The sequence below is a fragment of the Oryctolagus cuniculus genome, chromosome 15, assembly GCF_964237555.1.
Source record: "Oryctolagus cuniculus chromosome 15, mOryCun1.1, whole genome shotgun sequence".
NCBI classification, from domain to species: domain Eukaryota; kingdom Metazoa; phylum Chordata; class Mammalia; order Lagomorpha; family Leporidae; genus Oryctolagus; species Oryctolagus cuniculus.
Genome location: NC_091446.1, coordinates 63018013 through 63044718, shown reverse-complemented (window position 1 = coordinate 63044718; position 26706 = coordinate 63018013). Strand labels below are relative to the sequence as shown.

Genomic DNA, 26706 nt, shown 5'->3' with positions numbered 1-26706 from the left:
TTTGAACACACACACGCGAGCCTATGTGCTCTGCGAGCCAGCTCTTTTTGGCTGCTCTCTGCACCACAGGGTAGCGTGTGCAACAGGGCTCAGTCCGGCCCATCAGTGGTCCCCAGCTGCGGCCCTGTGCGGGCGTGGCCGGTGCAGGGGTGGGACACACTCACCGGGGGCCTGACAAAGAGGGGCTCGTTGTCATCGATGTCCTCCAGGGCCACCTGCAGGGGCTGCATGGTCTCGTAGGGCACCGGCTGGCCCAGGTCGCTGGCCACCAAGATGAGCTGGGGGGCAGAGCACGGTGAGAGGAAGAGGGGCTTGGCTTCGGGCTCCACACAAGCTCCCTCCCTGGGGCCATGGTCCCCCAGGAGCAGTCTGCGTGATGGCAGAGGGGGGGCCTAGAGAAAGGTGTCCCCCGCAGTCCCCGCCTCCTTACGCTGTACACGGCCTGCTTCTCGCGGTCCAGGCGCTGTGCAGTCTGGATGAGGCCGCTGACGGCATCGATGGTGAAGTACTCCCAGTCCCGGCTGCCCGCCGTCTTCAGGAAGCTGTAGCGCACCGCGCCGTTGAGGCCCTCGTCCTTGTCGGTGGCATAGACCTCGTACACGTTGGAGCGCAGCGGGATCTCCTGAGGGCGGCCCAGGAGAGAGCCCAGCTCCCAGCCCTGCCGGCTGCTGCGCCCAGGGTCCCGGCCACCCCTCCCCCAAGCCAAGGCCTGGGTCGGTGGGGGGGGGGCCCTTCCCAGGAGCTACGCCCATCCCTCCAGGCCACTGCACAGTGAGGGTTCCAGGACGGAGCAGCCAGCCATTCTCCATCACACAGACTCTGCCCCCCCCAGTCACAGCTCTGGGTGTCCCCGGATCCCTCCACAGTGGGGGACATGCAGGCAGGGGGGCACGGTGGGCACAAGTCAGCCACCGGGCCTGTCCCCATCCCTGTAGCGCCCTGCCGCCACGCCCTGAGCCTCAGTTCATGTGAACTCCATCTGAGGCACCGGCTCAGGCGCGACCAGGCTGCCTGGGCCAAGAGCCCAAGAAGCACTGTCCCTGCTTCTTGGTCTCCGTTTACCTCCTCATTCATCATGAAATCACAAGTTCCAAGTGGCAGTTCATCTAACTAATAAAATGTGGGGTGACTAACGGATAGTTGCTTTATAAATGCTGGCTGCTGGGGAGACGGAAGTTTTCTCAAATATGGAACCTTTAAGGGAAAGCCTTAGTAAATGGGGCCTTCGGGGTGCAAAAAAGCTAGATTAAAAAAATCAAGATTTGAAAGTTAGAGTTATGCAGAGGAGGAGGAGAGGCAGAGAGAGGTCTTCCATCTGCTGGTTCACTCCCCAAATGGCCACGACAGCTGCAGCTGCGCCGATCCAAAGCCAGAAGCTTCCTCTGGGTCTCCCATGCAGGTGCAGGGACCCAAGGACTTGGGCCATCTTCCATTGCTTTCCCAGGCCATAGCAGAGAGCTGAATCAGAAGTGGAGCAGCTGAGACTCAAACCAGCACCCATATGGGACGCCAGCACTACAGGCGGTGGCTTTACCACCATGCCACAGTGCTGGCCCCTCGGTTACTGATTTATACCCTGCTTCATCCCATAAAAAGATTTGAGGTAGCTGACCAGGACATGTAAGTTATAATAAGAGGGAACGAGTTTTAAAAAATTAGGTTAGGGGCTGGCGCTGTGGTGCAGTGGGTTAATCCTCCACCTGCAGCACCGGCATCCCATATGGGCGCTGGTTCAAGTCCTGGCTACTCCACTTCCGATCCAGCTCTCTGCTGTGGCCTGGGAAAGCAGCAGAAGATGGCCCAAGTCCTTGGGCCCCTGCACCCATGTGGGAGACCCAGAGCAAACTCCTGGCTCTGGATCGGCGCAGCTCTGGCTGTTGTGGCCATTTGGGGGAGTGAAAAGCAGATGGAAGACCTTTCTGTCTCTCCCACTGTAACTCTACCTCTTAAATAAAATCTTAAAAAAATTAGGTTACAGGAGAAAAAGGTTGGCAGGAAGATGCACACAGAGAAGGGAGGCAAGCTGTGTGCTCTGTGTCTCTGCGGGTAAGATGGGCTGACCATTCTGAGCTACCCAGTGGGCCAAGCAAAGAGGACCCCTCGGCCACTGCACCCAGACGAAAGCACGGGAGGTTGGCCCCCGGCAGAGCTGTAACTGTGGGATCTCAGGGAGGAGACAGAGCAACAGCTCCGTCTCAGCACCGACCACTCGCACCGCGGGGCCCTGCCAACGCTGGGAGGACAGAGTAAGTGGGAGACACCCAGACGGCACCGGGGGCATCCAGGGCTTGGGTGCTGGGCAGAGCGAAGGGAAATGCAGGAGACAGACAGGGTACTTCCCCTAGCTTTCTGTGGCGACTCAGACCGAGGGATGAAAGAAGAACTGGAGAGATTCCAGGACCCCGGCCACTTCCGCTGGTTTCTCACCCAGATGCTGTCCCTCACGTCCTGGCCCGTCTCCGCACCCGTATCAGCAGGAACAGCAGACAGCCGACAGGGAGGCGGGGGTTATTTTGAGACAAGCGTGGGGCAAGGGGGTTGCTGGGGAGACAGTCCATCTTGGTAGGAACCAGAAAGGGGGCTTTTACTCCTGTTAGTCCCATTTTGCAGATGAAAAAGCCGAGTCCAAGGAGTCACCTGCTCAGGGTCATCGGCTGGGAAGCCACACGTCTTTTGCTAGCACGACGCAAGCTACTAACCCCTGTTGGACACTGCCCTGCATGTCTGGCCTCACTTTGCCCACCCAGGGTCGGATGCAGGGAGCGGGTGTTGGGGGCAGGAGTACCTCCCGGATGTGGAGGATGGTGCCGTTGGGCGGGCGCACAAACACAGGGCGGTTGTCGTTGACGTCGATGACCTCGACCAGCAGCATGGTGCTGCCCCACAGGGGGGGCTGGCCACCATCCGTGGCCACCACGGTCAGGTTGAACCTCTCGTAGGACTGCAGTGGCCGCTGAGTGGTCACCAGGCCCGAGTCCACGTCCACGTGGAAGGCCTCTGGCAGGAGGAGCAGGAGAGCAGGGCCTTGGCTCTGGCTTCCTCCCCTCTATCCCTCTTCCTCCCCGACCCGGCCTGGGCTGCAGGTGTGGCAGCCTGCCCTCCCCAGCCCCCGAGCCGTCACGGGCATCCCGGGCAGGCCAGTACCTGCACCAGGGCCCTCGAGCGAGTAAGCCAGCTCCCCATTGGAGCCCTCGTCCTGATCAGTGGCCATCATGGTGATGACCGAGGTGCCTGCCGGCTCGTTCTCATACACGCTGGTGCTGAACTGGAGCTTGGAGAACTGTGGCCGACAGTCGTTGACATCCAGCACTTGGATCACCACCTGGGTGGGAACAGGGACGGTCAAGGCCAAAGGGCAGGAGCATGATGGGAGCTGCTCCCAGGGACCTGGCGACTCGGGTGTAAGCCGGGGTAGAGGAAGGACAGGTGCCACCTTGAGAGGGAGCCTCTGTCTTCTTTTTGTTTATTTGAAAGGCAGATTTACAGAGAGAGAGAAAGAGACATCTTTCATCCACTGGTTCGCTCCCCAGATGGTTACAACGGCTGGGGCTGGCCCAGGCTGAAGCCAGGAGCTTCTTCTGGGTCTCCCATGTGGACGACTGGGGCCCAAGTTCTTGGGTAATTTTCACTGCTTTCCCAGGCCATTAGCAGGGAGCTGGATCACAAATGGAGTAGCCGGGACTCAAACTGTTGCCCGCATTGGATGCTGGCACTGCAGGCAGAGGCTTAGTCTTCTATATCACATCACCAACCCAGGCACTCTCTTCTAATGAGTTGGATCTGACCTCAGACAACTCACATAACCCCCAAGCCTCCATGGGGGCCATGGTGTCTTGTCTTAGGGTCCCACGCGAGGCTCACTGGATGCATGATAGATCCTTGGCGTAGTGTGTGGCTTCAGCAAATATGCAGTGGGTGGCAGGTTACCTGTACCTGGGCACTGACGCAGGAGCCCCTTCACCCACCCCCACCTTCTACTTGCCCTTTGCCACTCCCCACTGCAGCCCTGAAAATCTGGCTCTAATCTCTGGACCTGAATGCCCAATCACTGGTTCTTCCACTGCCAAAGGCCCCTTCTTGAATGGGACCCCTGCCTGCCCTGGGACTCGGCTTCCCCAGGACACGTCCTATGGAATCAGCAGGCCAGGAGGCCTTTTATACCCAGCTGCTGTAGCCCAGCTGCTCCGTCACCACCCCCCTTCACTGCAGTGACTCAGCACGCCCACCTGCAGTGCACAGGCACTTTCACAGGTCTTCATCATCATGTCTGCACCCTCCTCAGAGGCTTGACAACAGAGGCTCAGAGCAGTTTGTCTCCGCCCACTTAGTGTCCCAACGCCCTCCCCCCTCAGAAGCATTTTATCTGGATCATGGAGTTATCATGGGTGTGACATGGAAGAAAAGGCACGGAAAGGCCTACTGGAGACAGGAGAAAGGCGGCAGGGATGAGGAAGAAGCCAGCGCTCATGGCTTGGGCCTCTGGAAGGCAATGGGATAGAGTGACAGGGTTTGGTGCAAGAGTTAAGTGTCACTACGGATGCCCACGTCCCACACCAGAGGGCCTGGCTCCGCTTCCAATTGCAGCTTCCTGCCGATGCACACCCTGGGAGGCAGCAGGTGAGGGCTCAACTAGCTGGGTCCCTGCCACCCATGCACCCAACCTCTGTCTGGGCCAGCCCCAGCTGTGGTGGAGTGCCCCAGCAGACGGAAGATCTCTTCACCTTTCAAGTAAAATAAGTTTTAAAAATTTTTAAAGAGGGAAAAGGGATAGGAGATCTCGCTTAGGAGGCGAGATGCTGGCCCCGGAGCAGCCGTGCAGACCCTGGGACTGGAATGGCACAGTGGATTCGCTCCTCGGGAGCAGTTCCAAGCACACGTGAGGAAGGGTTACTTCGTCAGGTTGCAGGACTGCGTTTCTTTCTATAGGCCAGGTTGGCACTGAGATTCCTCCCAGGGAGTCCCTGTCTTCCTGTGCCCCACAGCTGGCCACTGGCCATCTGCTTCCTGTTGTCAGGTCTCTGAGGGGTCCCCTCCACAGAGGCTGTGCTCACGGCCTGCCTGACCCCAGGTGCCAGCGTGCCCAGCCCAGGCTGCCGCAGCTCACCTGCACCGAGTTTTCTCGGCGGTTGCTGGCCACGTCCCCAGGGTTGTCCTTGGCCAAGGCCGTCAGGATGTAGTGGTCCTTCTTCTCCCGGTCCAGAGAGGACAGCACGTAGATGTCACCCTGGTAGGGAAGCCTGGCTTCAGACTCTTCATCCGTCAACAGGGGCCTACGGAGCACCTGCTGTGGCAGGCTCTGCTCTGTGCTTGGGACACAGAGCACCCAACCAGAGAGATGACAGCTCCAGTTCCAAAGGAGAGCCTTGCCCTTGCTACTCCAGAAACCGCTAACCGCTGGGCCAGGGCCGGCACACAGGTGGTACTCATTAGCTGCTGGGGGCAGATCTGACTGTTGTACCCATGGACAGGGTAGAGGGGGGCGATGGGAAAGAAAGTCCAGTCCCAGCTCCGGCAGCCATGGGAGGCCCTGCGAAGCAACAGGCCCAGGCTGCGGGGCTCTCCACCCCTCTGGAAGACAGCGGCTTCGACTCAATGAGGAGACAGCCGGAGTCGTCATCAGTTTTTCCCCTGGTTTTCTGCTCTGCCACAGGTCTGTGACTTATGGCAGCACAGGGAATCCCTCTTTGGGGCTCTCTTCCTTCCCCCAGCACAGAGTCCAGGACTATGTATACAGCAGGTGCTCAAACACCATGCCCACTTTCTGTGTCTCTTCTGAAAGTGTCCTCAAGGGACCACTTCTCAGTTCTCGCCCCAGAGCGCCAGTTACAACACACAGGGCCACTTCCTTCCACGTCTGCTGGACAGAAGGGCCCAGGACGGGGCTGCCGACTTGGCTCCAGGAACTCTGAAGCTGCGCAGGGCCGGGGGCAGCACCAGCATTCGGGGGCCGCAGCCGCACGTCTGACCCTGGGCCCTCACCGTGCTGGGGTTGATGGCAAACTTGCCCTCTCCATCCCCGAGGCTGTACTCGATGAGGGCGAAGTTGCCCGAGTCGGCGTCCGTAGCGGCGATCGTCAGGATGACCGTGCCCACAGGCACGTCCTCGAAGACAGCCTCCTGCAGCCCAGCGGGCAGGGAGAGGGAGGAGGCCAGGGTCAGTGCCAGAGCCCATGCCTCGCCCTGGGAACTCCCCGAGGACAGGAGCCCAGGTGTCCAGCTGCTCACGTGCTGGACCCTCGCAGGGGACCTAGAAGCTGGCAGGTGCGAGCGGAAGATGCCCAAACTCTGCCAAGGAAAGGGCCCGGGTCCTGGCCTCCCACCTGGTAGTAGGGCTGCTCGAAGATGGGGTTATTGTCGTTGACATCCACGACCTCCAGGAAGACAGGGATCTCGGCCGCCCGGGGCGGGGACCCGTTGTCCGAGGCCCTCACGGTGAAGTTCAGCCAGTGCACTTCCTCATAGTCCACCGTGCGGTTCGCAACGACCTTTCCTGAGACACAGAGGCACCCCTGCCATTTCGGCCACCCCTCGCTCATGGCAGCTCTCCCAAGAATGGAGAGAAGACTCCGGAGCGCTGAGGGGGCAGGGGTGGGCCCTTTAACAAGGACCGGGGCCAGGGAGCACCGCCCAGGCAGGCGGAAGGCGGCAAGGGCCTGGCATCTAGCTGTCCTCACTTAGCAGGTCGGGGCGAGCCTCTTGGAAGCCAAGATCAGAGCATCCAGCAGGCCAGACTCCCCCGCCCCACGTCCCTCTCCGCTTTCCTGCTCCGAGCGATTGGAATCCTCGGAGCTGGGGCCGAGATGCTGGCCCAGGACCCTGTGCTTTACACTGCTTTGGGAATCGAGTGCTGCACAGCTTGGATCTGCCCCAGCCCACAGAGGGGCCAGGGGACAGGCAAGCCACAGACCCCCCTGGAGGCCCGGCAGGCACAGTCCCGTGTCCCCCAGCCCTGCGCTGGCAGAGTTTCGCCTACCTGCCGAGGAGTCCTCCAGCTTCACGTAGCCTGGGGGCGTCGGGTCCAGCAGGGTGTAGGTGATGAGCCCGTTGAGGCCCTTGTCGGGGTCCACGGCCACTACAGCGATGAGCGTGGTGCCCGGGGCGGCCCCCTCCAGGACGCGCTCTGTGTAGTAGGTGATCCCAAAGGGCTTGAACTGGGGCGTGTTGTCATTCACGTCCAGGATGTTGACCGTGAGCTTGGCTGGGGGATGGTGGAGAGGGAGGGTCAGGGTGAGGCGGCATCATGGTGCCTGGCCCGGGCCTCCCTGAGCCTCAGCCAAGCCTGGAGGCATGGCAGCGTCTCGTGGCCCTCCTAGGACTCCTCGAGGATCGACCCAGCCCGTAGACGTGACACGTGACACCCTGTTCTGGTCTCCATAAGCAGAAGGGGCTTGGGTTGCGCCGACTGGCCTGGTGACCTCGGAGCGCTGAGCTCTGTGTGTGTCCATTTCCTCACCTGCTCAGTGACCCAGCAGCAAGGTCATCTTTAAGGCCCCCTCCTGTCCCCTCCGAGGTCCAAGTAGTCCCCTCGCTAGAACCAGCCTGGGACCTCTCCCCTGAGCTTGGAACACAGGTGGTGACAAGTCTGCCTGTCCTGCCGGAGGAGCTGGCCGTGGAGACGAGCAGCCGACAGCTCCCAGCTCGACAGCCATCTTCAGCTCCCAGCACAGCCAGTGGAGGCCGCCCTATCCCCGTCCACTGCATCCTTCCCCGCGCTAAACCCAGCCCTGGGCAGCCCCCTCCCAGCCCCTGCCTCAGAGCAGAAGGCAGCACTGTCCCAGGGGAGGCGTCTGTGGCCTCCAGTCGCCTGCCTTTGCTCTTGCCGACCCTGTGGCTTCCCCGCAGATCCCGAGTCACCCGCTGCTTAGCGGTTCTCACAGCTGATTCCCACCTGTCTCTGTCCACCCAGACTTTCTCAACCCCCTTCTGGGCTCCCCCAGCCTCTTCCAGTCTGAGCCACAGGATCAGATCAGGCACACACAGGGCCATCCAGCCTGCGCTCACCCTGACTCGCACCTTCCCGGCCCAGTGTTGCCCGGCTCCCGGCAGCCCATGCGCCTGCATCCTGTTGCTCCCCCCGGGGCCAGGCTGTGCCTGCTCCCAGCCCACCCCTCTGCTACGACTGGCTCCGAGCAATCCATCAGAGATGTTGGTGGGAGAACCTTACCATTTGGCACACTGACGGAGCGCTCCGGTAGGTCGCTGGCATTGTCAATCACAGAGAGAGTGACCTCATAAGTGGCAACTAGCTCCCGGTTTAGGGGGGACTTCACCATTACAGACCCTGTGGGGCAGACCAGGCCAGGTTCAGCCTCGGGAAACCCCTAACACAGGGCTCTCCTGGGGGGTTCCTAACCAACACTCCCAGTACCCACATGGGCAACCGTCCCCATCAGACCCTGCTTGAGGCTCAGATGGAGCCCCAGCCACCTGCTGTGTGAGCAGGGCAGGGCCCACAGCACTCTGCTCCCCTCTCAACGCTTACCCGCTGGGCGGCCTTGGGCGCTACCCCCCTTTCTTCATCTGTGAGCTAACTGCACTGCCCACTGCCCACTGCCCAGGGTCCTTCTGAGGATGTGAACCACGAGTTTCCATTTGTGAGGGGTCTAGAACAGTGCCTGGCCCACGGGAAGCGTGACTTTGTGTAAAAGGCACTCAGGTCCCACACAGTGGGAAGCTGCTCCCAGCACCACCGAGCTGGACGCTCAGACACGGTCCAGGGGCCCAGTTCTGTTACATGCACCTGATCATAGCCTCAAGGAAACCCGCCATTCCAGGGAGGTCACGGCGGCCGAGACACCCCAAGGGGGCCCCGGTGGGGACAGGTGGGATGCCTCAGGCCTACCCCTTGGTTTTTGATGAATTGGGAAGTGACCTGGCTGACTGGGCCAGGAGCGTTGCTCCCGTGTTAGCGTCAATGAGCCGCTCCTTTTCTTCCACCCACCGTCTCTGCAGTTCCTGCCTGCCCCATACGCAGAGGAGCCCTCAGGGCCCTGGGTTCGCACTGGCGGACCTAGCCGGGCCAGCCTCAGGGCCGGGTCTCCTGGGCTCTGTCTCCTTCTGGCCTGGTGGCTCCTCGGCTCACTGGCCTCATCCCACAGCCAGACCCTCTCCCCTTCAGACACTGGGGTCTCAGGGATTCCCGTCCCTTGGCCCAGATCCCCCTGTTGGGTGCCTGTCCTCTGTGGGTCCCCAGCCGTGGGCGGTCACTTACCCTGGGCGGCCGCCTCCTCCTCCTCCTCTTCCTACTCTCGCTCCCTGTCCCCCAGGCTGGGGAGCGAGGATGGGGAGAGGGCGGCTGCATTCAGTCTGCAAAGGCTGGGCTACGGCCGTGGCCCGGGCCCCACGGGGCGGGAAGGGTGGGGGTGCGGCGGGCATGGAGGAGGGCAATGGGGTGAAGCGGAAGAGATGAGGTGGGAAGTGACAGAGAAACAGAACTCAAACCTGTGGGCCTGCCAGCCGTGAGGAGGAGAGAAGAGGGTTAACATCAGTTAGTTCAGGGTGCAGTGGAGAGGGGGCCCGAGCAGGGTTGGGGGCGGGGAGGCAGAGGACAAGGAAACCAGGGGACAAGGTGGAAGCCCAGCTGAGGTGGAGTGCACAGGGGACAGAGTCTTCGGCAAGAACAAAGCAGAGGGGAGGTGGGCAGAGCATGAGGAGAAGGGGGCAGAGAAGACACTAGAAAGAAAAAGAAGAGTCAGTCGGACAGAGGAAGGGGGGAAGGGGAGAGGGCAGGCAGAGCAGGGGAGGCATCGCCAGTAGAGCTGGAGTTGGGCAGGGCGTGGAGCAGCTCTCCAGGGTCCTGACCGACCAAGGCCACCACGCCTCTGGCTTCTATGGGCCTAGATGGATTCCACCCACCTTCTCCCCGCACTCATGGTTTGTCCCAGCTCTACACACACAGAGCAACTCCTAACCCTGCGCTTGTCCGCATACTGCTCACAGGCGCCTGTCTGGTTTTACATGCATCTTTATTTCCTTTTACGTTCCTAGTCCTCTCCCCTTCCCTTCTCCCCTCTGGCACTGAAGTGTCCCTGTTATTTTAAAAATAATCCTGCTCATCAGGGACTGCTTAGTGTGTATTTTGCATCTGCGACAGGCACGGTGGTCTCACTCACTTTATTCCTTACTCATGGCAGCATGTACTGATTTTCACGCACTACCTACGCCGCTGTGTGACTCATCTACTGCTCAGAACTGCTGCCTGCCGGCCCCCTGGTGTGCACCTGCACCGCCCTCACAGTCTGCCAGGGACACACACCTGGGGCCCCCGGGGACACTGCCACGGGAGATCCACTCAGCAGCAGAGCTGCTGGCCTTGGGACGTGCGCGTGCTCAGTGCGGGGTTGCTGTCCCGACGGTGGTCCTGGCGTCAATTCGTGTGGCAGTGCGTGAGGGCCCAGTGGCCCACCTGCCACCCCTGTCAACATTCTACAGCATCCTCGTGTCCACTAGTTACACACGAACACTGATCTCACTGCTGTCTTACTACAGTTCTCTGAATAACCACCGTTTGTAGCATCTTCCCATAGCCGCGTTAGTTTTTCTGTCACTGTTTTGGGCCCTCCAAGAAATACAGCTCTAAGGACCACTCTTCCTTCTCTAACTCCCCAGAAGAGAGGAAATATTGAACTTCTGGGGGAAAAACGGTAAGTCAGTCAAAGTTAAAATACGGGGACCAGTGCTGTGGCGAAGTGGGTAAAGCCGCCACCTGTGACACCAGTACCCCATATGGCATCGGTTCGAGTCCCAGCTGCCCCACTTCTGATCCTGCTCTCTGCTATGGCCTGGGAAAGCAGTAGAAGATGGCCTGAGTCCTTGGGCCCCTGCACCTGCATGGGAGACCCAGAGGAATCTCCTGGCTTCAGATTGGCCCAGCTCTGGCTGTTGCAGCCATTTGGGAAGTGAATCAGCAGATGGAGGACTTCTCCATCTCCCACTTTTTCTGACTATGCCTCACAAATTAAAAAAAAAAAAAAAAGAACTCTCCTGTACTTTAAAAAACAAGCTACAATATGCTGCACACATTGTGCAACATAAGCTCTTTGTAACAGTGTAGGAAAATCATGAAGGGTACAGATATGACCGATGACTAAATGGTAGGTCAGTACATGGATGGGGTGTCTGGTTCCGTCTGCTCACTAAAGCTATGTATAGTAAAACAAGGCATGGTTCTCCCCTGAAATTACAAACGTGGACTCCTGGCAGGAGTGCGGCGGGGTGGACGCTCCTGAATGACCCCAGCAGAGCGAGGGACTCAAAGGCCTCAGGGGCTGGGCCAGGGCACGATCCAGGGCAGAGACAGAGAAGGGAGGGCAGGGTGTGGCGTCAGCAGGGGAGAGGAGAGAGAGGAGGAAGCCAGAGCCCGGGCTGGGAGCTGAGGGCAGGGGGCAGCCCGGCACCTGTGTTGATGTTCACGGCGAAGGTGTCGTCCTGGTCAGGCACCAGGCGGTCGGTGTCGTCCTTGGCCACGATGCCAAGGATGTGGTATTCCAGCTTTGGGTTGAGGTCGCGGTCGATGGCGGTGACGTTGGCGATCACGGTGCCGGGTGTGGCCGACTCCAGCACGCTCACGGTTTGGACGGGGTTCAGGAACTCGGGGCGGGAGTCATTGACGTCATCGATCAGGACGGTAACGACAGCCGTGCCCGAGAGCGGGACGGTGCCCCGGTCAGCGGCCACCACGGTCAGCCTGTAGGAGTCCTGCTCCTCCCTGTCGATGGTGGCGTTGCCCACACGGATGAGCCCGGTGAGCGGGTGGATGAGGAAGCGGTCCTGGGCCCCGGCTTCTATGCGGTACACCAGCTCCCCATTGAGGACACTGTCCTCGTCGGTCGCGGTGACCTGGAGGACTGGGAATCCTGGGGAGGGAGGAGGAGGAGCTGAGCTCCCGGATGCCCCCATCAGCTGCACATCCGAGGCCTCGGGCCGGCGTGTCTCAACACTTCCCTCATTTGCAATTTTATAGGAAAACACAATCTCATTTCACTTTATTCTGATTAAATAGTTTTAGTTACACGCGTTTTCTATAGATCGTCTGCTTCTGTATTTTGCCCATTTTTCTTCCAATTTAAGAAGAACTTATACCAAATATCTTCTTCCTCTGTTGGTTGGTTGCCTATTTTCATAAGGGTTTGAGGTAAAGAAGTTCACCTTTGTGTGTACTGAAATTTAGTATTTCATTTTTTTGAATTCTGTTTATGTGTAGAGCTTTCTTATAGAGAAGTCCAATATTAAAAGTGTTTAAAGAAAACTTAGCTTATCTCAAAGGCAGAGAAACAGATGGAGACAAAGGTTTTCCATCCATGGCTTCATTCCCCACTTGCTTGCCATAGCCACGGCTGGGCCTGGCTGCAGCTCGGAGCTACGAGTTCAATCCGGCTCTCACATGGGCAACAGGGACCCACTACTTGAGTCACCACTTACGTCTCCCAGGGTGTGTCTGGAATGGAGAGCGATCCAGAACTGGAACCCGGGCCCTCCAGTGTGGGACATGGGTATCCTGAGTGGTGGCTGACCACTGCGCCAAACACCCAAACCATTTCATTTTTAAAGATTTTATTTGAAATGCAGTGTGTGTGATAGAGATTGAGAGAGATAGGTGGCATCTTCCATCCGCTGGCACACTCCCCAAGTGGCCACAATGGCTGGAGCCAGTAACTCCATGCAGGTCCCCCACGTGGGTGGCAGGGGCTTAAGGACTCAGGCCATCCATCATCTGCTGCCTTCTCAGGTCTGTTAGTCTGGGGGAGCCGGATCAGAAGCAGGGCAGCTGAGACGCCAATCTGCTCCCATATGCGATACTGGTATCACAGGCTGCCTCGCAACATTGGGCCCCCAAACCCGTTTATTTTTAAACAGTATTTTCAGCTTCTGCATATTTCTTTAGAAGGTATTTGATTTAGAGAACCTACAGTAAATCTATTATATAGATACATAAATTGCACAATTACATAAAATGTTTCCGCATACTAAGTGGTTTTACTCTTGTCTTGGTCACATCCTGTGTGGTCTTTAACAGACAGCACCTGCTCCTGGGCTACTGCCCGTGAGCCTTGTGTTCTTATCACAGGGTTTGCACACTGTGACACTGGGACAGGAATCTGGCTTAAGACAGCCCTAGCCCCCATTGGGGCCGGTGCCGTGGCTCACCTGGTTAATCATCTGCCTGTGGCACCGGCATCCCGTATGGGTGCCAGATTCTAGTCCCGGTTGCTCCTCTTCCAATCCAGCTCTCTGCTGTGGCCCAGGAAGGCAGTGGAAGATGGCCCAAGTGCTTGGGCCCTGCACCCGCATGGGAGACCAGGAGGAAACACCTGGCTCCTGTCTTCGGATCGGTGTAGTTCCAGCTGTAGCAGCCATTTGTGGGGTGAACCAATGGGGTGACCCAACGGAAGGAAGACCTGTCTCTAACTATGTCAAATTAACAAAAAAAAAAAGCCTAGCCCCATCAGTACCCGGGTGTCATACTCGACTTTGCTTCGACTCCAGGCTCCCTGGGAGGCAGCGGTGATGGCTCAGGGTTGAGTCCCCGCCCTCCACAGGGGAGACCTGAACTGTGTTCTGAGCTCCCAACTTCGGCCTGGCCCAGCCCTGACTACTGTGGGCATCTGGGGAGCCAATCGGCAGATGGGCGTTTGCGCTCTGCCTCTCCAAACACTGTAGCTTTCAAATACGAGGCCCTTCAAAAACTAAGTGGGAAAAGGGAGTTAGAAGCCAAGCAACATCGGAACTCTGTATGGTTTTCTCAGAACATGCACTTTCCGCAGCCCTTTGGAAGCCCTCACATGCGTCTTCCTACTTGAGTGTGGCAGAGCCGGCTCTGCCACACTCTGGTTTCAAAACAGTCTTATTCTTCCACGTGACCTTTGGAGCTAAACTTATCCCCCCAAGTTCACACTTGAACGGGAATCACGTTGTCCCTGTCTTGATTTTAAAGCAGCATTTCAGGGGTCTATGCTGTAGTGCAGCAGGGGAAGCTGCCACCTGCGACACCGGCATTGCACTTGAGTGTCGGTTTGAGTTCCAGCCGCTCCACTTCTGATCCAGCTCATGTCCCTGGGAAAGCAGCGGAGGATGGCCCAAGTACTTGGGCCCCTGCGCCCATGTGGAGACCTGGAGGAAGCTCCTGGCTCTGGATTGACCCAGCTCCAGCTGTTGCAGCCATTTAGGAAGTGACCCAGCAGATGGTAGACCTCTGTTTCTCCCTTTCTTTAACTCTGCCTGCCTTTCAGATAAGTAAAAACTTTAAAGGGCTAAACAGTGCTTCCATCCAGGGACACACGTAGGACACACCCGGTGAGCTTGTTGTGAGGCTCAGGGCAGGGGGCTGGGCCTCCCAGCTCCCACTCACCTTACTCCCTCCCCCACCCCCACAGGTGAATTCTGCATCGGGTCGGAGGCACCCTCTCCCACCGGCCACAAGCAGCTCCGGGGTGGGGGTGTGGTGCTGGGGCTGGGTGGAGCCCTGCTTACCGGGCGGGCAGTTCTCCAGCAGGTGAACAGTGAGGAAGGCAGGGCTGAAGGTGGGCCAGTTGTCATTGTCGTCCAGGATGGTGACGAGCAGCTGGGCTGTGCCGTTGAGTAGCCCAATGTCCTCAGCCAGTAGCAGCAGCTCCAGGACGGGGGGCGAGAAGGCCTCCCGGTCAATGACGACGCCTGACCTCACCGTCACCACACCTGGTGCCACCAGCCAGGGAGGCAGTCAGGAGACAGGTGCGAGCCAACAGGTTAGGGACAGAGGAAGACAGGGACACGATGGGGACAGATCAGAGGGAGCCAGAACAGCACGTTCTTCCCCGGGGCTGCGCTGCCCACATTCAGAGAGCCCCCCCCCCCCCAACAGGTGCCCCCTGTAGGGCTCCAGCTCTCTGCCTGGGGAGGGGCCCAGGGCAGAGGGTCAACATGCCTGTTGGTACCTGTCACCCCATCAGCCTCCCCTCCACGACTACACCCACACAGCATGTCCCTGGAAAGCTGTGGCTCTGAAGTGAGGACAAGAAAGTTGCCACGCCTACTTCCTGCTAAGCAGGGGCTGGCCTCTGGCCTGGGCGCAAGGAGGGGGCGGGTGTGGGACAGGGCTCAGCAGGACCTTCCCATCACCTCCAAGCTTCTCCTGGGGCCTCCCACCTGTGTGGCCTCATCGGGCTGCAAGGTGGGGCTGGGGGACTGTGCAGACTGAGGCCTCCTCAGAGAGCTGAGAGCCATCACTGAGAAGGGAGGCCGTGGGTCCAGCCAGGGGCCCAGTCCCACCCAAAGCTGGGCCCGGAGTGCCGAGCCCCGGGTGTGGAGGCCTCACCCGTGCTGTTGTCCATGTCAAAAAGGCCACTCTGGGCACCCAGCAGCCGGTAGCTGACCACAGCGTAGACATCCTGGTCGGCGTCCAGGGCCAGGATGGGCCCGTTGAGCACCGTGAGGGGGGTCCCTAGGCCGGGATGGGGGGGGAGTCACCGCAGGGCCACATGGGACCCCCCCCTCCCTCCCTCCACCCCAAACCCCTCCATGCCCAGTGAGCCATGGCTGATGATGGATGAGAGGGGAGGGAGGAGGGGCGGGCGAGAGGTGGGGCTGGGGAGGCCGAGGGGTGGGCCTGCGGCAGCCTCGGCAGACTGAACGCAGATGCCTGGGGAGCAGCCTCAAAGCCCTGCTGGGGAGAAAACACAGAGTGAGCCACGCCTGCTTCCCAGCAGCCTTTGAGGCTGGCCCCTCGCAGGAGGGTCCGGGCTCCCTGATGCTCCCTCCTGGCCTGGGCCTTGTCTGTCCACACCTGTGCGTGTGCCCAGTACTCCCCATGGGACCAGGAATCCACACACTTGTGTGTGTGTACCTCGCGCTCACGGGGCTGCAGGTGCACACGGCAGCGCTCACAGGCAGACACTGGGCACGGGAGCGCATGGCATGCACACGTCTCCTCCCACGCACTGGCACTTGTGCAAGCCCAGGAACCGTCTCCCAGCTCTTCTCTGCCTTGGAGTCGCAAGGGACCGCGGCAGCTGGAGGAGGAGCGAGGGTACCAGCCCGGAACGGTAAGGAGGCGATTCTGGCCCTGTGCTCGGGGCATGTGCGTGGGGAAGGGCTGTGCTGGCCTCCTTGGGACCCCTGATCCCCAACCTCTCTTGGGAGCTCCCTGGAGCCTTGGGCGCCCTGAGTTCCTGGGGTGGGGGGAGCAGAGAGGGGTGGACTCAGCCCCTCCTGGGTAGTCCTCACGCCTGACTTGCGCCCCTTAGGGTATGGCAGTGCTGTTCTCAGACCACTCTGGTGACCAGTAACCACAGCTGTCCGTTCCACAGACTTGCAGTCTCCTGGGTGACTCGCAAGGGGCCTGGGAGCCCCCGCCTATCGGCCTTCAGAGCTGTGCCCTTCGCTCCCCCCTGTGGCCCCCTTCCGCACTCCCGAGGTCTGGGCCTGGGCAGGCCGTCACGTGGGACCTGGCAGCAGATGGGCCCGGCACCTACCAGCAGGAGAGTTTTCCATCACCTCGGCCTGGTAGGTGCTCTCAGTGAAGAGGGGGTGGTTGTCATTCTCATCCGAGAGGAAGATCACCAGCAAGTCATAGTCCTGTGGGCCAGACGGGGGTGGGCTGCAGGCCTCGCTCTAGCCAAGTCCCCCATTGAGGAAGGGCTGAGGGATGGAAGTCAAGAAAGCCCAGGCAAGAAAACCCAGACACTGGGATCAAGTCCCTGCTCTGCCGGCCACCCTGAACTCCTTCCTGCATGGGTCAGTTTTCCCATCTGGCAAATGGGATCGTAACTCCTTCGTGGAGTGCGGAGGTGAGCGGTACCGAGTCACACGGCAGCTCTTGCACGCAAGGACTTCAGCAGGATAAAGTCCTGCTCTCCAGGCCCTCGAGACCTGCCCGAGGTCTGGGTCAGAGAGCACCCATGCCCTGCCCAGTGCTGCACTACGTCTCTCCATCCTCAGCACCCTCCGTGTCTGGGTGCCAAGAGGGAGCCAAGAGGGAGCCAAGGCCCAGAGTGGCACAGTGGCCATGCAGCCGGGCCCAGTCCCAAGCCTGCCACTTCCCAGGAGGACTTGGGGCCTTCCAGATGCACAGGCAATGGAAGGGATGGGAGGGGCAGGGAGAGAAGCAGAGAGGTGGGATGCGGGGGAGCACCCAGTCGGAGAGGTGCAAGGCTCATGAGCACCTCCAGCCCCACATCTGCTCTGCTTAGCAAGATGGGAACACGGAGGCCCAGAAAGAGGAGAGGCCAGCAGGCAGCATCGGTCCCACCTGGGGCGCTGTCTCGGGCTGGTGCACCAAGATCGGCCTCTCCAGGATCCTGCCCGGCTCACCAGCAGGCAGGTGACCAAACGGCCCAACCCTCACCCTAACGGATTCGCTGCTCCCGCTCCCTCAGCCCTGCAAAGCCATGACAAGGCCTGCTTTCCTGCACAGGCTCTGCGCCCTCTCCCTCCAGCCTGTGGGGCTCCCCTACCCTGCCAGTAAGCTTTTCCTTCAACTCCACTGTCTGGTGGGTTTTGTGGTGGCCTTTTAGGCAGGACCTAAGCCAAGATGAGCCAGACCCAAGGAGTCCCGGCCAGGGCTCTTGCTCCAGACGTTGGGGACCAAGGGAGCCAACCCCAACCCCACAGGGGCTGTTCGCTTTGCTACACTAGCCTTTCGATGTCCTTGCCTTTCGAGGGAGAAGTCTACTTAAGACACACATCCTTTCGGCAACCTGGAGTGTGTGTGCGTGTCTGTGTGCGCGTGTGCGTGTACGTGCATGCAGGTTCGCGGGCCGGTACTACGGCTTGGAGAACAGGGGCAGCAGCTCAGGCTTGCTGGCGGCTTGCCACGTGCCCAGCGCTGTGCTCAGAGCCGTTTGTGTGCGAGGGCTCTTCCACGCTCTCCCCAGTTGGGAGGCTGGCCGAGAGTTCGTGTGTCAAAGCCCTGTGCCCACTGGCCCAGCACGTGCACACCCTGAGCCTGGGCCCTGCCGCCAGTGGGAGGTGGGGTAGGCCCGGGCCCCCTCCCTGCACCTCCAGCACCAGCCTCACCCTCCTGGCTATGCGCGGGTTCTCCGGGTTGTCCTTCACGGAGATGGTCAGCTTGTACTCGGGGATCCGCTCTCGGTCCAGGGGCCGGTTCACGGTGACGATTCCTGTCTGGGATGTGCGGGGCTGGTGAGCCGAGCCGCATGGGCCTCGCCGCTCTGCCTGCAGCTCCACGACACCCGTGGACAGCAGACTTGGCTCTTGGGCCGCTGCGGTGGATGAGGCTCAGGCCCCATGCATGCAGACGGCATACCCAAGTGGAGCTCGGCACGGTGCCCGCGCTCTGGCTGGCACCCGCAGACCCTGCACCCAGTGAATGGATTAGGCTGCAAGCAATTAACTCATTAAGCCGCAGCCAGTTTAGTCAGCCATCCCCAGCTCCAGGAGCTCCCCTGTTTGCAAGTGTTTTGTGCACTCTTCCTGTTTTTCCTCATTCGGATCCACTCTGCTTGGTGACCTGGGGCTAAGGAATCCTTCCAACGCACCTCCCTGGGGAATCCACAAGTTCCCCCCTCCCCCACACAGAGGCACCCCGACCTGACCCAGGGGAGTGAGAAAGCCCACAGCGCGGGGCCCTCCTTGGTAGGCGCGGCCCTACCGTGGCGTTGATGGAGAAGGCCCGCTCGCGGTTGCCTGCCGTGATGTTGAAGGTGAGCAGGGCGTTGCAGCCGCTGTCGGCGTCGCTGGCTAGGACGTGAGCCACGACGCTGGAGACGGGGCTGTGCTCGCTGACGGTGGTGTTCATGGGCAGGTTCAGCAGCACGGGGTCATTGTCGTTGATGTCCAGCACCCGGATCCCCACCAGCATCTGCGATCAGCCGGCGGGAGGAGGAGGGGGGAGAAGGATGGTGCCAGGACCACCGAGGAGGAGGTGGACAGCATGGGGGTAGGGACGGCGCAGGTGGCCGTGGGGGAACAGAGATGACGGAAAAGGCCAAACAAGAGGCAGGAGGATGGGCAGGGGCCAAGGAAGGGGTGGGGTGGGGCACTGGCAGTGTGGGGAGGGCTGAGTGCCCACAGCTGCCAGTGCCGGGTCTGGCCTGGGGTGGGGGGCGCGAACCTTGGAGGCCTGTGCAGGGCCCTGGGGCTTGTGCCGGCTCCCAGGCAGCCCGTGGCCCGTCTGGGCAGGAGGGCGGTGGCATTTGGGAGAAGGCAGGCCTCCAGACTCACCGTGGAGCTGAGCGGGGGCACGCCCCTGTCGCGGGCACAGATGGTCAGGTTGTAGAAGGCGATGGTCTCGCGGTCCAGCTCCACGTCTTTCCGTACCCGCAGCACCCCCTCCACGGGAGAGATCACAAACTCCCCTGCAGGCCGCCCAGGAGAGGCCCAAGTCAGTGGGGGGCGGCCCAGAGCCCTGGCCTCTGGCATGCCGACCACAGCAGGCTGCAGGACAGCCGGGCCTGGGTCCTCCAGGCCCACCCACTCCCCACTTGATATCCTCTCGGGGTTTGGCAGGGGCTGGGAAGGGCGGTGGGGCGGCAGCGTGGGGGGGCATGGGCGAGCCTCCCACCACGTGCCTCCCAGGCCCGGCCAATCAGCCTTGGCAGGCCGGGGACTGGGCAGGAGGGAACAGGGGATGCTCATTTCTTCCCGAGCCGCCTCCTGCTGACCGCAGCTGATGAGAAGTTCATTAACGATGTCGTGCGACGGACGATCCCGGGGAGCGCGCAGTTGAACACGGTGGAACTTTTGTAGGCAGGGGCAGGTGGGCGGGAAGGCTGAGGAGCCCCCAGCCCCCCAGTCAGCCCTCGCAGTGAGCCACGCTGGAGTGTGGAGAGGGACCTCTCTTTTCTATAACATTCCTGAGCACCCCCAGCCGACCCCTGGCCTCAGTCCTGGTCTTGGCCCGGCTCGGGGGCCAGATGTCTGAGAGTAAGAACCTCACATAGTTTGGGGACCTCAATCGCTCATGTTCCTTGGAAAAGGAGCCCAAGGTGCAGAGAAGGAGAACAGCTTGTCTGGATCACGCTAATGACAGAGCCAGGATTAGAACCCAGGGCTGTGGGTCTTGCTGTCTTCCTAGGCGGCACCACTAAGAGCTGATCAGGGTGAGACGGGGGGCGGGGCGGGCCAGTGGGAGCCCACCTAGAGCGGAGGGGACGCAGAGGGAGAGGGCGAGTGGGGAAGCGGGTTCACTGCACACTCCCCAGGAGCTGGGGCCTGGAAAGTTACTCCTTTACTCCCCGTCTTGACTCTGGTGAACAGAGTAGGGTGCTGACCTGCCTGGGACTCACAGAGACCAGGCCATTCCCGCCCCCAGCTCCTCCCACTGCCCCTGCAGTGCCACCTGCAGCTGGGGTTCCCCCGGGGCCCTTCCGCTCCCAGCCTCCCTGCCCAAGGGGCGGAAGCAGCTGGAGCAGGATTTCCGGAGCCTGGTCTTCCAGAATCTCTTAAGAACCGGGGGATTCCCTTTCTAGGGGTTCCCGGCCCTAGCCTCGGGCCCTGGCTCTCCCGCCAAAGCCTGGGGAGGCCCATCACCATCCCCTTGGATGCTCCCGAGAGGCAGGCCTGAGCGGCTGGGGGCTGCGCCTTGGAAGGATCCATCTACAGACCGGAAGGCACAGGCCAAGGCCCCACACTGTCAGTCATGCTCTCGGCAGCTTGCGGGACCTGGGCTGCCCCCGTTCCACCCCTTCTGGAGAGAGGAGGTTACAAGCACAGGCTTTCAAGTAACTCCTGCGTGCCCTTGGCCACGCTATGGGGCCTTGCCTTGTTGTTCTCATCCGGAAAGTGGGCCAATACAGAGGTATCACCGCAGGGTTGTGCTGACGTTGGACAAAGCCTGGTCCCCCTTGTACGTGTCCACCTATGGAGGCTCTAGGTATCACCAAAGACATCCTGAAAGGGAGCCCAGGCAGTGCCCAGGAAGACCTGGGGCCTTTCTGGGAGGACGGGGATGTGGAAAAGGGGCCCGCCAGAGGGGCAGCTCGGGGTCCTGGGAAGGCTGGGCTGGTGGGAGCGGCGCAAGTAGCTGTGGACTCTTCGCCCACTGCTCTCGGACCAATGTCCCCTCCCCTTCCAGGTTTAGCGGGGCTTTCAGGAGCCCAGCCATCCCAGCTGTCCCCCGCCAGGCGTGGGCTGCGGGGGTGGGAAGGCACCGTCAAGCTGGGTGAAGGCTGCATCCCTTCACCCGAGGGCGTGAAGCTAAGCTGGGTGTCCGCACATGGGGGCTTTGCCAGGCCCTGGCCAGGAGCCGGTGCTGGGAGGCGTCGTGAGGGGCGGGCACTGGGGCCACGCAGCCAGTTCCAGGACTCTGCTGGGCCGGCCGGCTGGTTCTCCCTGGGCTCTGGGTGCCGATCCTGCCTTCCAGGGGGACACAGCCCCCAGCCTAGGAAAGCCCCGGGCCTCGCTCATCCTCTTGGGGTGCGGGCTGTCTCTCCACCTCCAGGGACATCCCCAAGGGCCCCTGTTCCTAAGGCTGCACCCCTGACCCCCTTGGCTGGTTTCACAGGTGACTCCAAAGCCCACAGCAAGAGCGGGAGGCCTGGTGCTTGGGGCACAGCTGCGGGCCCGGCACCCCGAGGCTGCTGCTGGAAGTCTCTGCCAGGCTCCAGTGCCCACTGTGGCTGCAAGGACCCTGGCTGGCAGGAGAGGAGACCTGGGGACGGCAAAGGGGTTCCGGACCTGGCCCTCTAGACCTGTGCTGTTTTTTCCCCTAGCCCTTTTATTGCAAATTCGCTCAGGTTCCACGTTCTCTCCCGGGGCTGCTGGATTCCGTCTCCTGGCTTCAGATCTGTCTCCGCTGCAAACTCCTACACCGTCGCCTCTGGCCTAGGCCTCTCCTTTGCACTCCCGCCAGGAATATCCGTCCTGTCCTGCAATGTCACCCTCGCCTGCCTTCCCCTCCACAACTCCCCCTGCAGGTGCCCTCTGTTAAGGGCAGCTCCGGTGCAAACCTGGACTTTATCCCACGTCCCACCTGCACTCAGCACACCTGTCGGCCCCGCCTCCCAAACAAATCAGAGTGGCCCACACCCTGGTCCTTAGCCCCCAGAGTGTCCTGAGCCTAGGAACCAGTGTGGTGCTGTTAGAACCTAGGCTGTTAGAACCCTCTCCACTCAGGGTCATGGTGTGGTCCCCACCCTGGCGTAGAAGCCAAGTCCTCATAGTGGTCTCCGAGGCCCTGCTGCCCCCAATCCCATCTGCCCCCACTCTGCCCATGCTGCTCTTCTGTGAACACACCAGGCACACGCTGACCCCAGGGCCTTGGCACACACAGTTCCCACTGCCCGGGATGCTCTTCTCCACATGGACATCTCCTTCCCTTCTTGGCTCGAGCATCGCCACCCAGAACAACCTTTCTGAGCACCCCGTCTGCAGTCACTGCTGTTACCACCCCGGCTTGGTTTTATTTTCCTCTGTAGCATTGAGCGCCCCACAAAATATCAAGTCATCGGCTTAATTAGTGAGCTCAACGCCTGTGTCCTTCTGCTGGGGTGTGTGACTGTCCTGGATGACTACCCACGGCCAGCACGTGGCAGGTGCTGGACAAACACTTATTGAGCGATACATTAACAATCCGGGCATTTCAGAGAGGTTTGCATTGCTGCTTTTCCTTGAACACAGCCTGTGTTCTCACAGCTACAGCTGCTGGGAGCCGAGCCGGGGCTGCCCCAGTCCCCACCACTCCTTGTTGCCTTCCCTGGGCCTCTTCTGCATGCGTGCCCTGCACGACTCTGGTAGCCTCTTGAGCTCGGGGTCCTGCTCTACAGAAATGAGTGAAGACCGACCTGAGAAACGGCTCCCGAGGCCAGGGCAAGCTTTGCTCTTGGGACTAAGGAGGCAGTGAGGGCCAGCGCTGTGGTGTGGTAGGTTACACCTGCCTGCGGTGCTGGCATCCCACATGGGCGCCGGTTCGAGTCCTGGCTGCTCCATTTCCAGCTCCCTATGAACGTGCCTGGGAAAGCAGTGGAGGATGGCCCAAGTGCTTGGGGCCCTGCACCCACATGGGAGACCCAGGAGAAGCTCCTGGCTCTGGATCAGCCCAGCCCTAGCTGTTGAGGCCATTTGGGGAGTGAACCAGTGAGTGGAAAATTGATCTCTCTCCCCCACCCCTCTCCGTAACTTCCTCTCAAATAAATCTTAAAAAAAAAAAAAAAAAGAGGTGGGGCTGCCTGGATGTGTGTGGGGGTGCTGGGGCCTGGGGCTGGGTCCCACACACATGGCAGGATGCATGCCCTTCTGCTGCCCATTTTCTAGCACATTCTCAAAGGGATCTGTGACCAGGCCTCTAAGGCTCTGAGTCTGTTCTCAGCTCCCAGACTATTCTTGCTATATCCTGGTGAAGAGGGGTGGGGGAAGTCGATCTCCACCACCTTAGGGATGGGGAAACTGAGGCTGGGAGTGCGATCATGCCGGGGGGGGCTCATCCTGCTCCTGAGTGGGGGTGGGGAGAGAGCCCTGGGTTGTGCCCACGCCCTCCGCCCGGCACAGACCCTACTCACCCAGCGGGTCTCCGCCCACAACGCTGTACTCCACCTGCCCATTGGGGCCCGAGTCCCGGTCGTGGGCCAGGAAGGTCCACACTCTGGGCCCCGGCTGGCCCTCGGTGACCTCAAACGGGCCCTCGTAGTCCCGGGGGAAGGTGGGCACGTTGTCATTGATGTCGTTCACATTCACGAGCACCTGTAGTGGGGAGCGGGCTTAGCCAGCCCCCACCCCCGCCCAGAGCCGTTCCCTGGGCCTCCGTTCTTTCATCTGCAAACTGGGCCTGGTAACCCTGCCTCATGGCACCAGTGCCGGAACCACAGTGCATGTGGGAGGCCCTTTAAAGCCACGCATGGGGACGGGTTCTGGCGGCCACGTTGCTAAGAGCTTCTATCCACCGCAGCGGCGTTATCATCCCACGGCCTCAACTGCTCCGCCCACTCCCGAGACATTGTCCCATTTCACAGAGGGAGACGTCAGAGACGTTGAGTCTCGGGGAGCTCGGAGACCCGCCCAGGGTCTCCTTCTCACGGCCGGGAGCGCCAGGGCAGGGACTCGGGTCCCTGTTGGTCTGAGCGGAGCTTGTGTTCTCCCGTGGAGAAGCTGTCACCTGTCTGATCAGGACAACGCCCTGGGGAGGTGCGGTGACCTCAGAGTGCGAGAGGCCGAGCTCCTTGATTTGGGTGTTTCCCGAGGACAGCCTTGGCACCCATCCTCCCCAGGGGAGTGCTCTGGGCCCCGGCCCCTGGCATGCGCATTGGGGCTGAGCCCCGCCCACCCACCGTGGTGGTGGAGGTGAGGCGGTGGGACAGGATGGGGCACTGGTCTGTGGCGGTGACCATCAGGGTGTAGCGGCCATGGCTGATCTCGTAGTCCAGCTCCTTGATGGCACGGATGACCCCCTGGGGACACAGGGAGGCGGTGAGGGTGGATCGATGGACCAGGCCCCGTCTCACCCCGGCTCCCCCTCCCCGCTCCCCTGGACTCCATCCTTGTCCCCCGCCTCCGCCCCGGGGCCTGCCGCCAACTGCTGACCGTATGTCTGTTGATCCGGAAGGTGTTGATGATGTTGCCTGCCACGATGGCGTAGGTGACTGTGCCGTTGGGCCCCTCGTCCAGGTCCAGCGCCTGGATGGTGATGAGGCTGGCGTTGATGGTGTCGGGGCCCTCGTCCAGCAGCACCTCATAGTGGGGCTGCTGGAACACGGGTGCGTTGTCGTTCTCGTCCACAATGGTCACGTACACGTGGGTGGTGGCCTGTGAGGAGATCATGGGCAGGTGCCTTTGGTCAGGGAGGAACTAAAGGGGGGCCTGATGGCTGTTCCCCCGGGCTGAACTTGCTCAGCATGATCCAAAACGGACAGGACAAGGAGGAAGAAAACATGGGGTGGGGGGAGTGGAGTCACTGCCTGGTAGAGGAAGAAAGCAGAGAGGCACCACCAAAAGCCAAGCCGACAACTGTTTAGGTCCAAGATAGCACTTGCACCAACACTGCTAAGTCTGTGCCTGTGGCAGACATCACTAATCAATCACGGCACTGCTGAGGCCAGCAGCAAGTCTGGGATCCCTGTCAACATAGTGATCTAGTGATTAAAATTGGTGCTTGGGATGAACATCCATGGTTTCCCCAGGCCAGAGCTTTGCCTGGGCCAGGGCCTGGCTGCCAGGTGACAAGAGGCAAGACTGGAGGCACTCAGACCAACGCAGGACTTCAGCTTCGCTCATTAGTCATATAAATGGAAGAAAGAGGAGGGGCTCTGTGTGGGGGGCAGAATTCGTGGCGCTGTGAAAAAACTCACAGAACATGACCTCATGGAAAGACATTTCAGGGATTGGCCATCTCTGGCTGACACTCAGCCAATCAGAATGCAGGGGTCAGCACCCAAGGCCCAGCTAGAGACAACAGCTGTGTATTTCAAAATAGCCCCGAGAGAGGGTTTTGAATGTTCTCGGCACAGAGTTAAAGGACTTATGTCGGAGAGGCTGGGAGTGCCAATCATCCTGATGTGACCGTCACAAGCTGTATACAGTTGTCAAAATGCCACACCGTTCCCCACAAATGGTACCATTCTGCGTCCACTAAAATCTCTATAAAATGACCAGACCAGAAATGGTTGACATGCATTTCGCAAACACAGGAGGATGTGGACAAAAGCAACAGGCCTTGGGCCGCCCCCGCCCTCCACCTCGCTCCAGCTGGGAGAATGGTCCCCGTGGACCATCTGATGGGGGCTCCCTTGCTGGCTGGTGTCCAGCCGGGCTTGGCTGACGGGATGCCCGGCAGGGGGCAGGAGCGGGGAGGAGGGAGGTGGTGTCAAGGCTCCCACACTCCCTCTGCTCCTCACCGCGATCCTGCCATGGCTGCCTTTCTCCTGCTGGGCCCCAGCAGCGTTACCGCCTCCCTGCCCGCTCTGGGCATGTGGGCTGCTGCCTCTGGGTGCCTCACCACCCTCTCCAGACACTCAGCCATTAAGCACTGAGTGTGCCAACTGTTTCCTGCCAGGATCCTGCCCCACACCAACCACGACGTGTGACCAATGCAAAATAACAAAGGCAAGACCCCCACCAGGTGCTGACTGCTCAGAGCTGCAGCTCTGGATCCTGGGCTGGGGGTGCTGGGTGGCTGCCTTGGGCTGGAGCTGTGTGACACTGGGCGTGCTCTGTGCCCTTGCTGTGCCTCTTCCGTCTCTTGATCAAGGTGCTGACGTGGTCTCTAAAGTCGCTCAGGTACTCTGGGGTTCCAGTCTGTTGTCACCCGTCATGGGAACTGAATCGTACCATGAGGGAGGCAGCGCTTGGAGCTGTAGGATCTCGGTGAATCTGGCTGGGGCTGTACTGTGGTGTAGTGGGTAAAACCGCAGGTGCCTTTACCGGCATCCCATATGGGTGCCAGTTTGAGTGCCGACTGTTCCACGTCCGATCCAGCTCTTTGCTAAAGTTCCTGGGAAAGCAGTGGATGATGACCCAAGTGCTTAGGCCCCTACAGCCGCGGAGGAGACCTGAACGGAGTCCCAGGCTCCTGGCTTCCACTTGGCCCAGCCCTGGCTGTTACGGTCATTTGGGGGAGTGAGTCACCAGATGGAAGCTCTGTGTGTGTGTGTGTGTGTGTGTGTGTAACTCTGCCCTTCAATTAAATAAATAAATGTTAAAAAAAAAAAAAACACCAAGGGCTGCATGAGGGAAGATGTGTTACGTTAACCCTTCTCCAGTGTTTCCACCAGAGTGGAGGGGAAGTGGCACCGAGACCGGGGCACAGCCTGAACTGCGCGTCTCAGGCGTGAGCTACGTAGG

The 26706-nt window shown here is 60.4% G+C and overlaps 1 protein-coding gene across 2 annotated transcripts in view; it reads right to left on the bottom strand.

The window, feature by feature from the left end:
* CDH23 (cadherin related 23) overlaps positions 1–26706 on the bottom strand; it is a 361784-nt gene that overhangs the window by 10839 nt on the left and 324239 nt on the right. The window contains exons 37-55 of one of the 2 annotated variants that reach the window (XM_051823796.2): positions 24451–24672; positions 24198–24317; positions 23433–23613; positions 19159–19292; positions 18587–18796; positions 17992–18099; positions 16449–16551; positions 15293–15418; positions 14470–14673; positions 11397–11855; positions 8165–8281; positions 6974–7198; positions 6321–6490; positions 5980–6117; positions 5105–5224; positions 3145–3322; positions 2786–2997; positions 431–622; positions 165–278 (exon numbers count right to left, since the gene is read on the bottom strand). In XM_051823796.2, coding sequence (XP_051679756.2) covers positions 165–278; positions 431–622; positions 2786–2997; positions 3145–3322; positions 5105–5224; positions 5980–6117; positions 6321–6490; positions 6974–7198; positions 8165–8281; positions 11397–11855; positions 14470–14673; positions 15293–15418; positions 16449–16551; positions 17992–18099; positions 18587–18796; positions 19159–19292; positions 23433–23613; positions 24198–24317; positions 24451–24672 — 3333 coding nt within the window. Of the gene's footprint in view, positions 1–164; positions 279–430; positions 623–2785; positions 2998–3144; positions 3323–5104; positions 5225–5979; positions 6118–6320; positions 6491–6973; positions 7199–8164; positions 8282–11396; positions 11856–14469; positions 14674–15292; positions 15419–16448; positions 16552–17991; positions 18100–18586; positions 18797–19158; positions 19293–23432; positions 23614–24197; positions 24318–24450; positions 24673–26706 lie in introns of those variants that run through there. The other variant, XR_011382433.1, reaches the window with a different exon arrangement.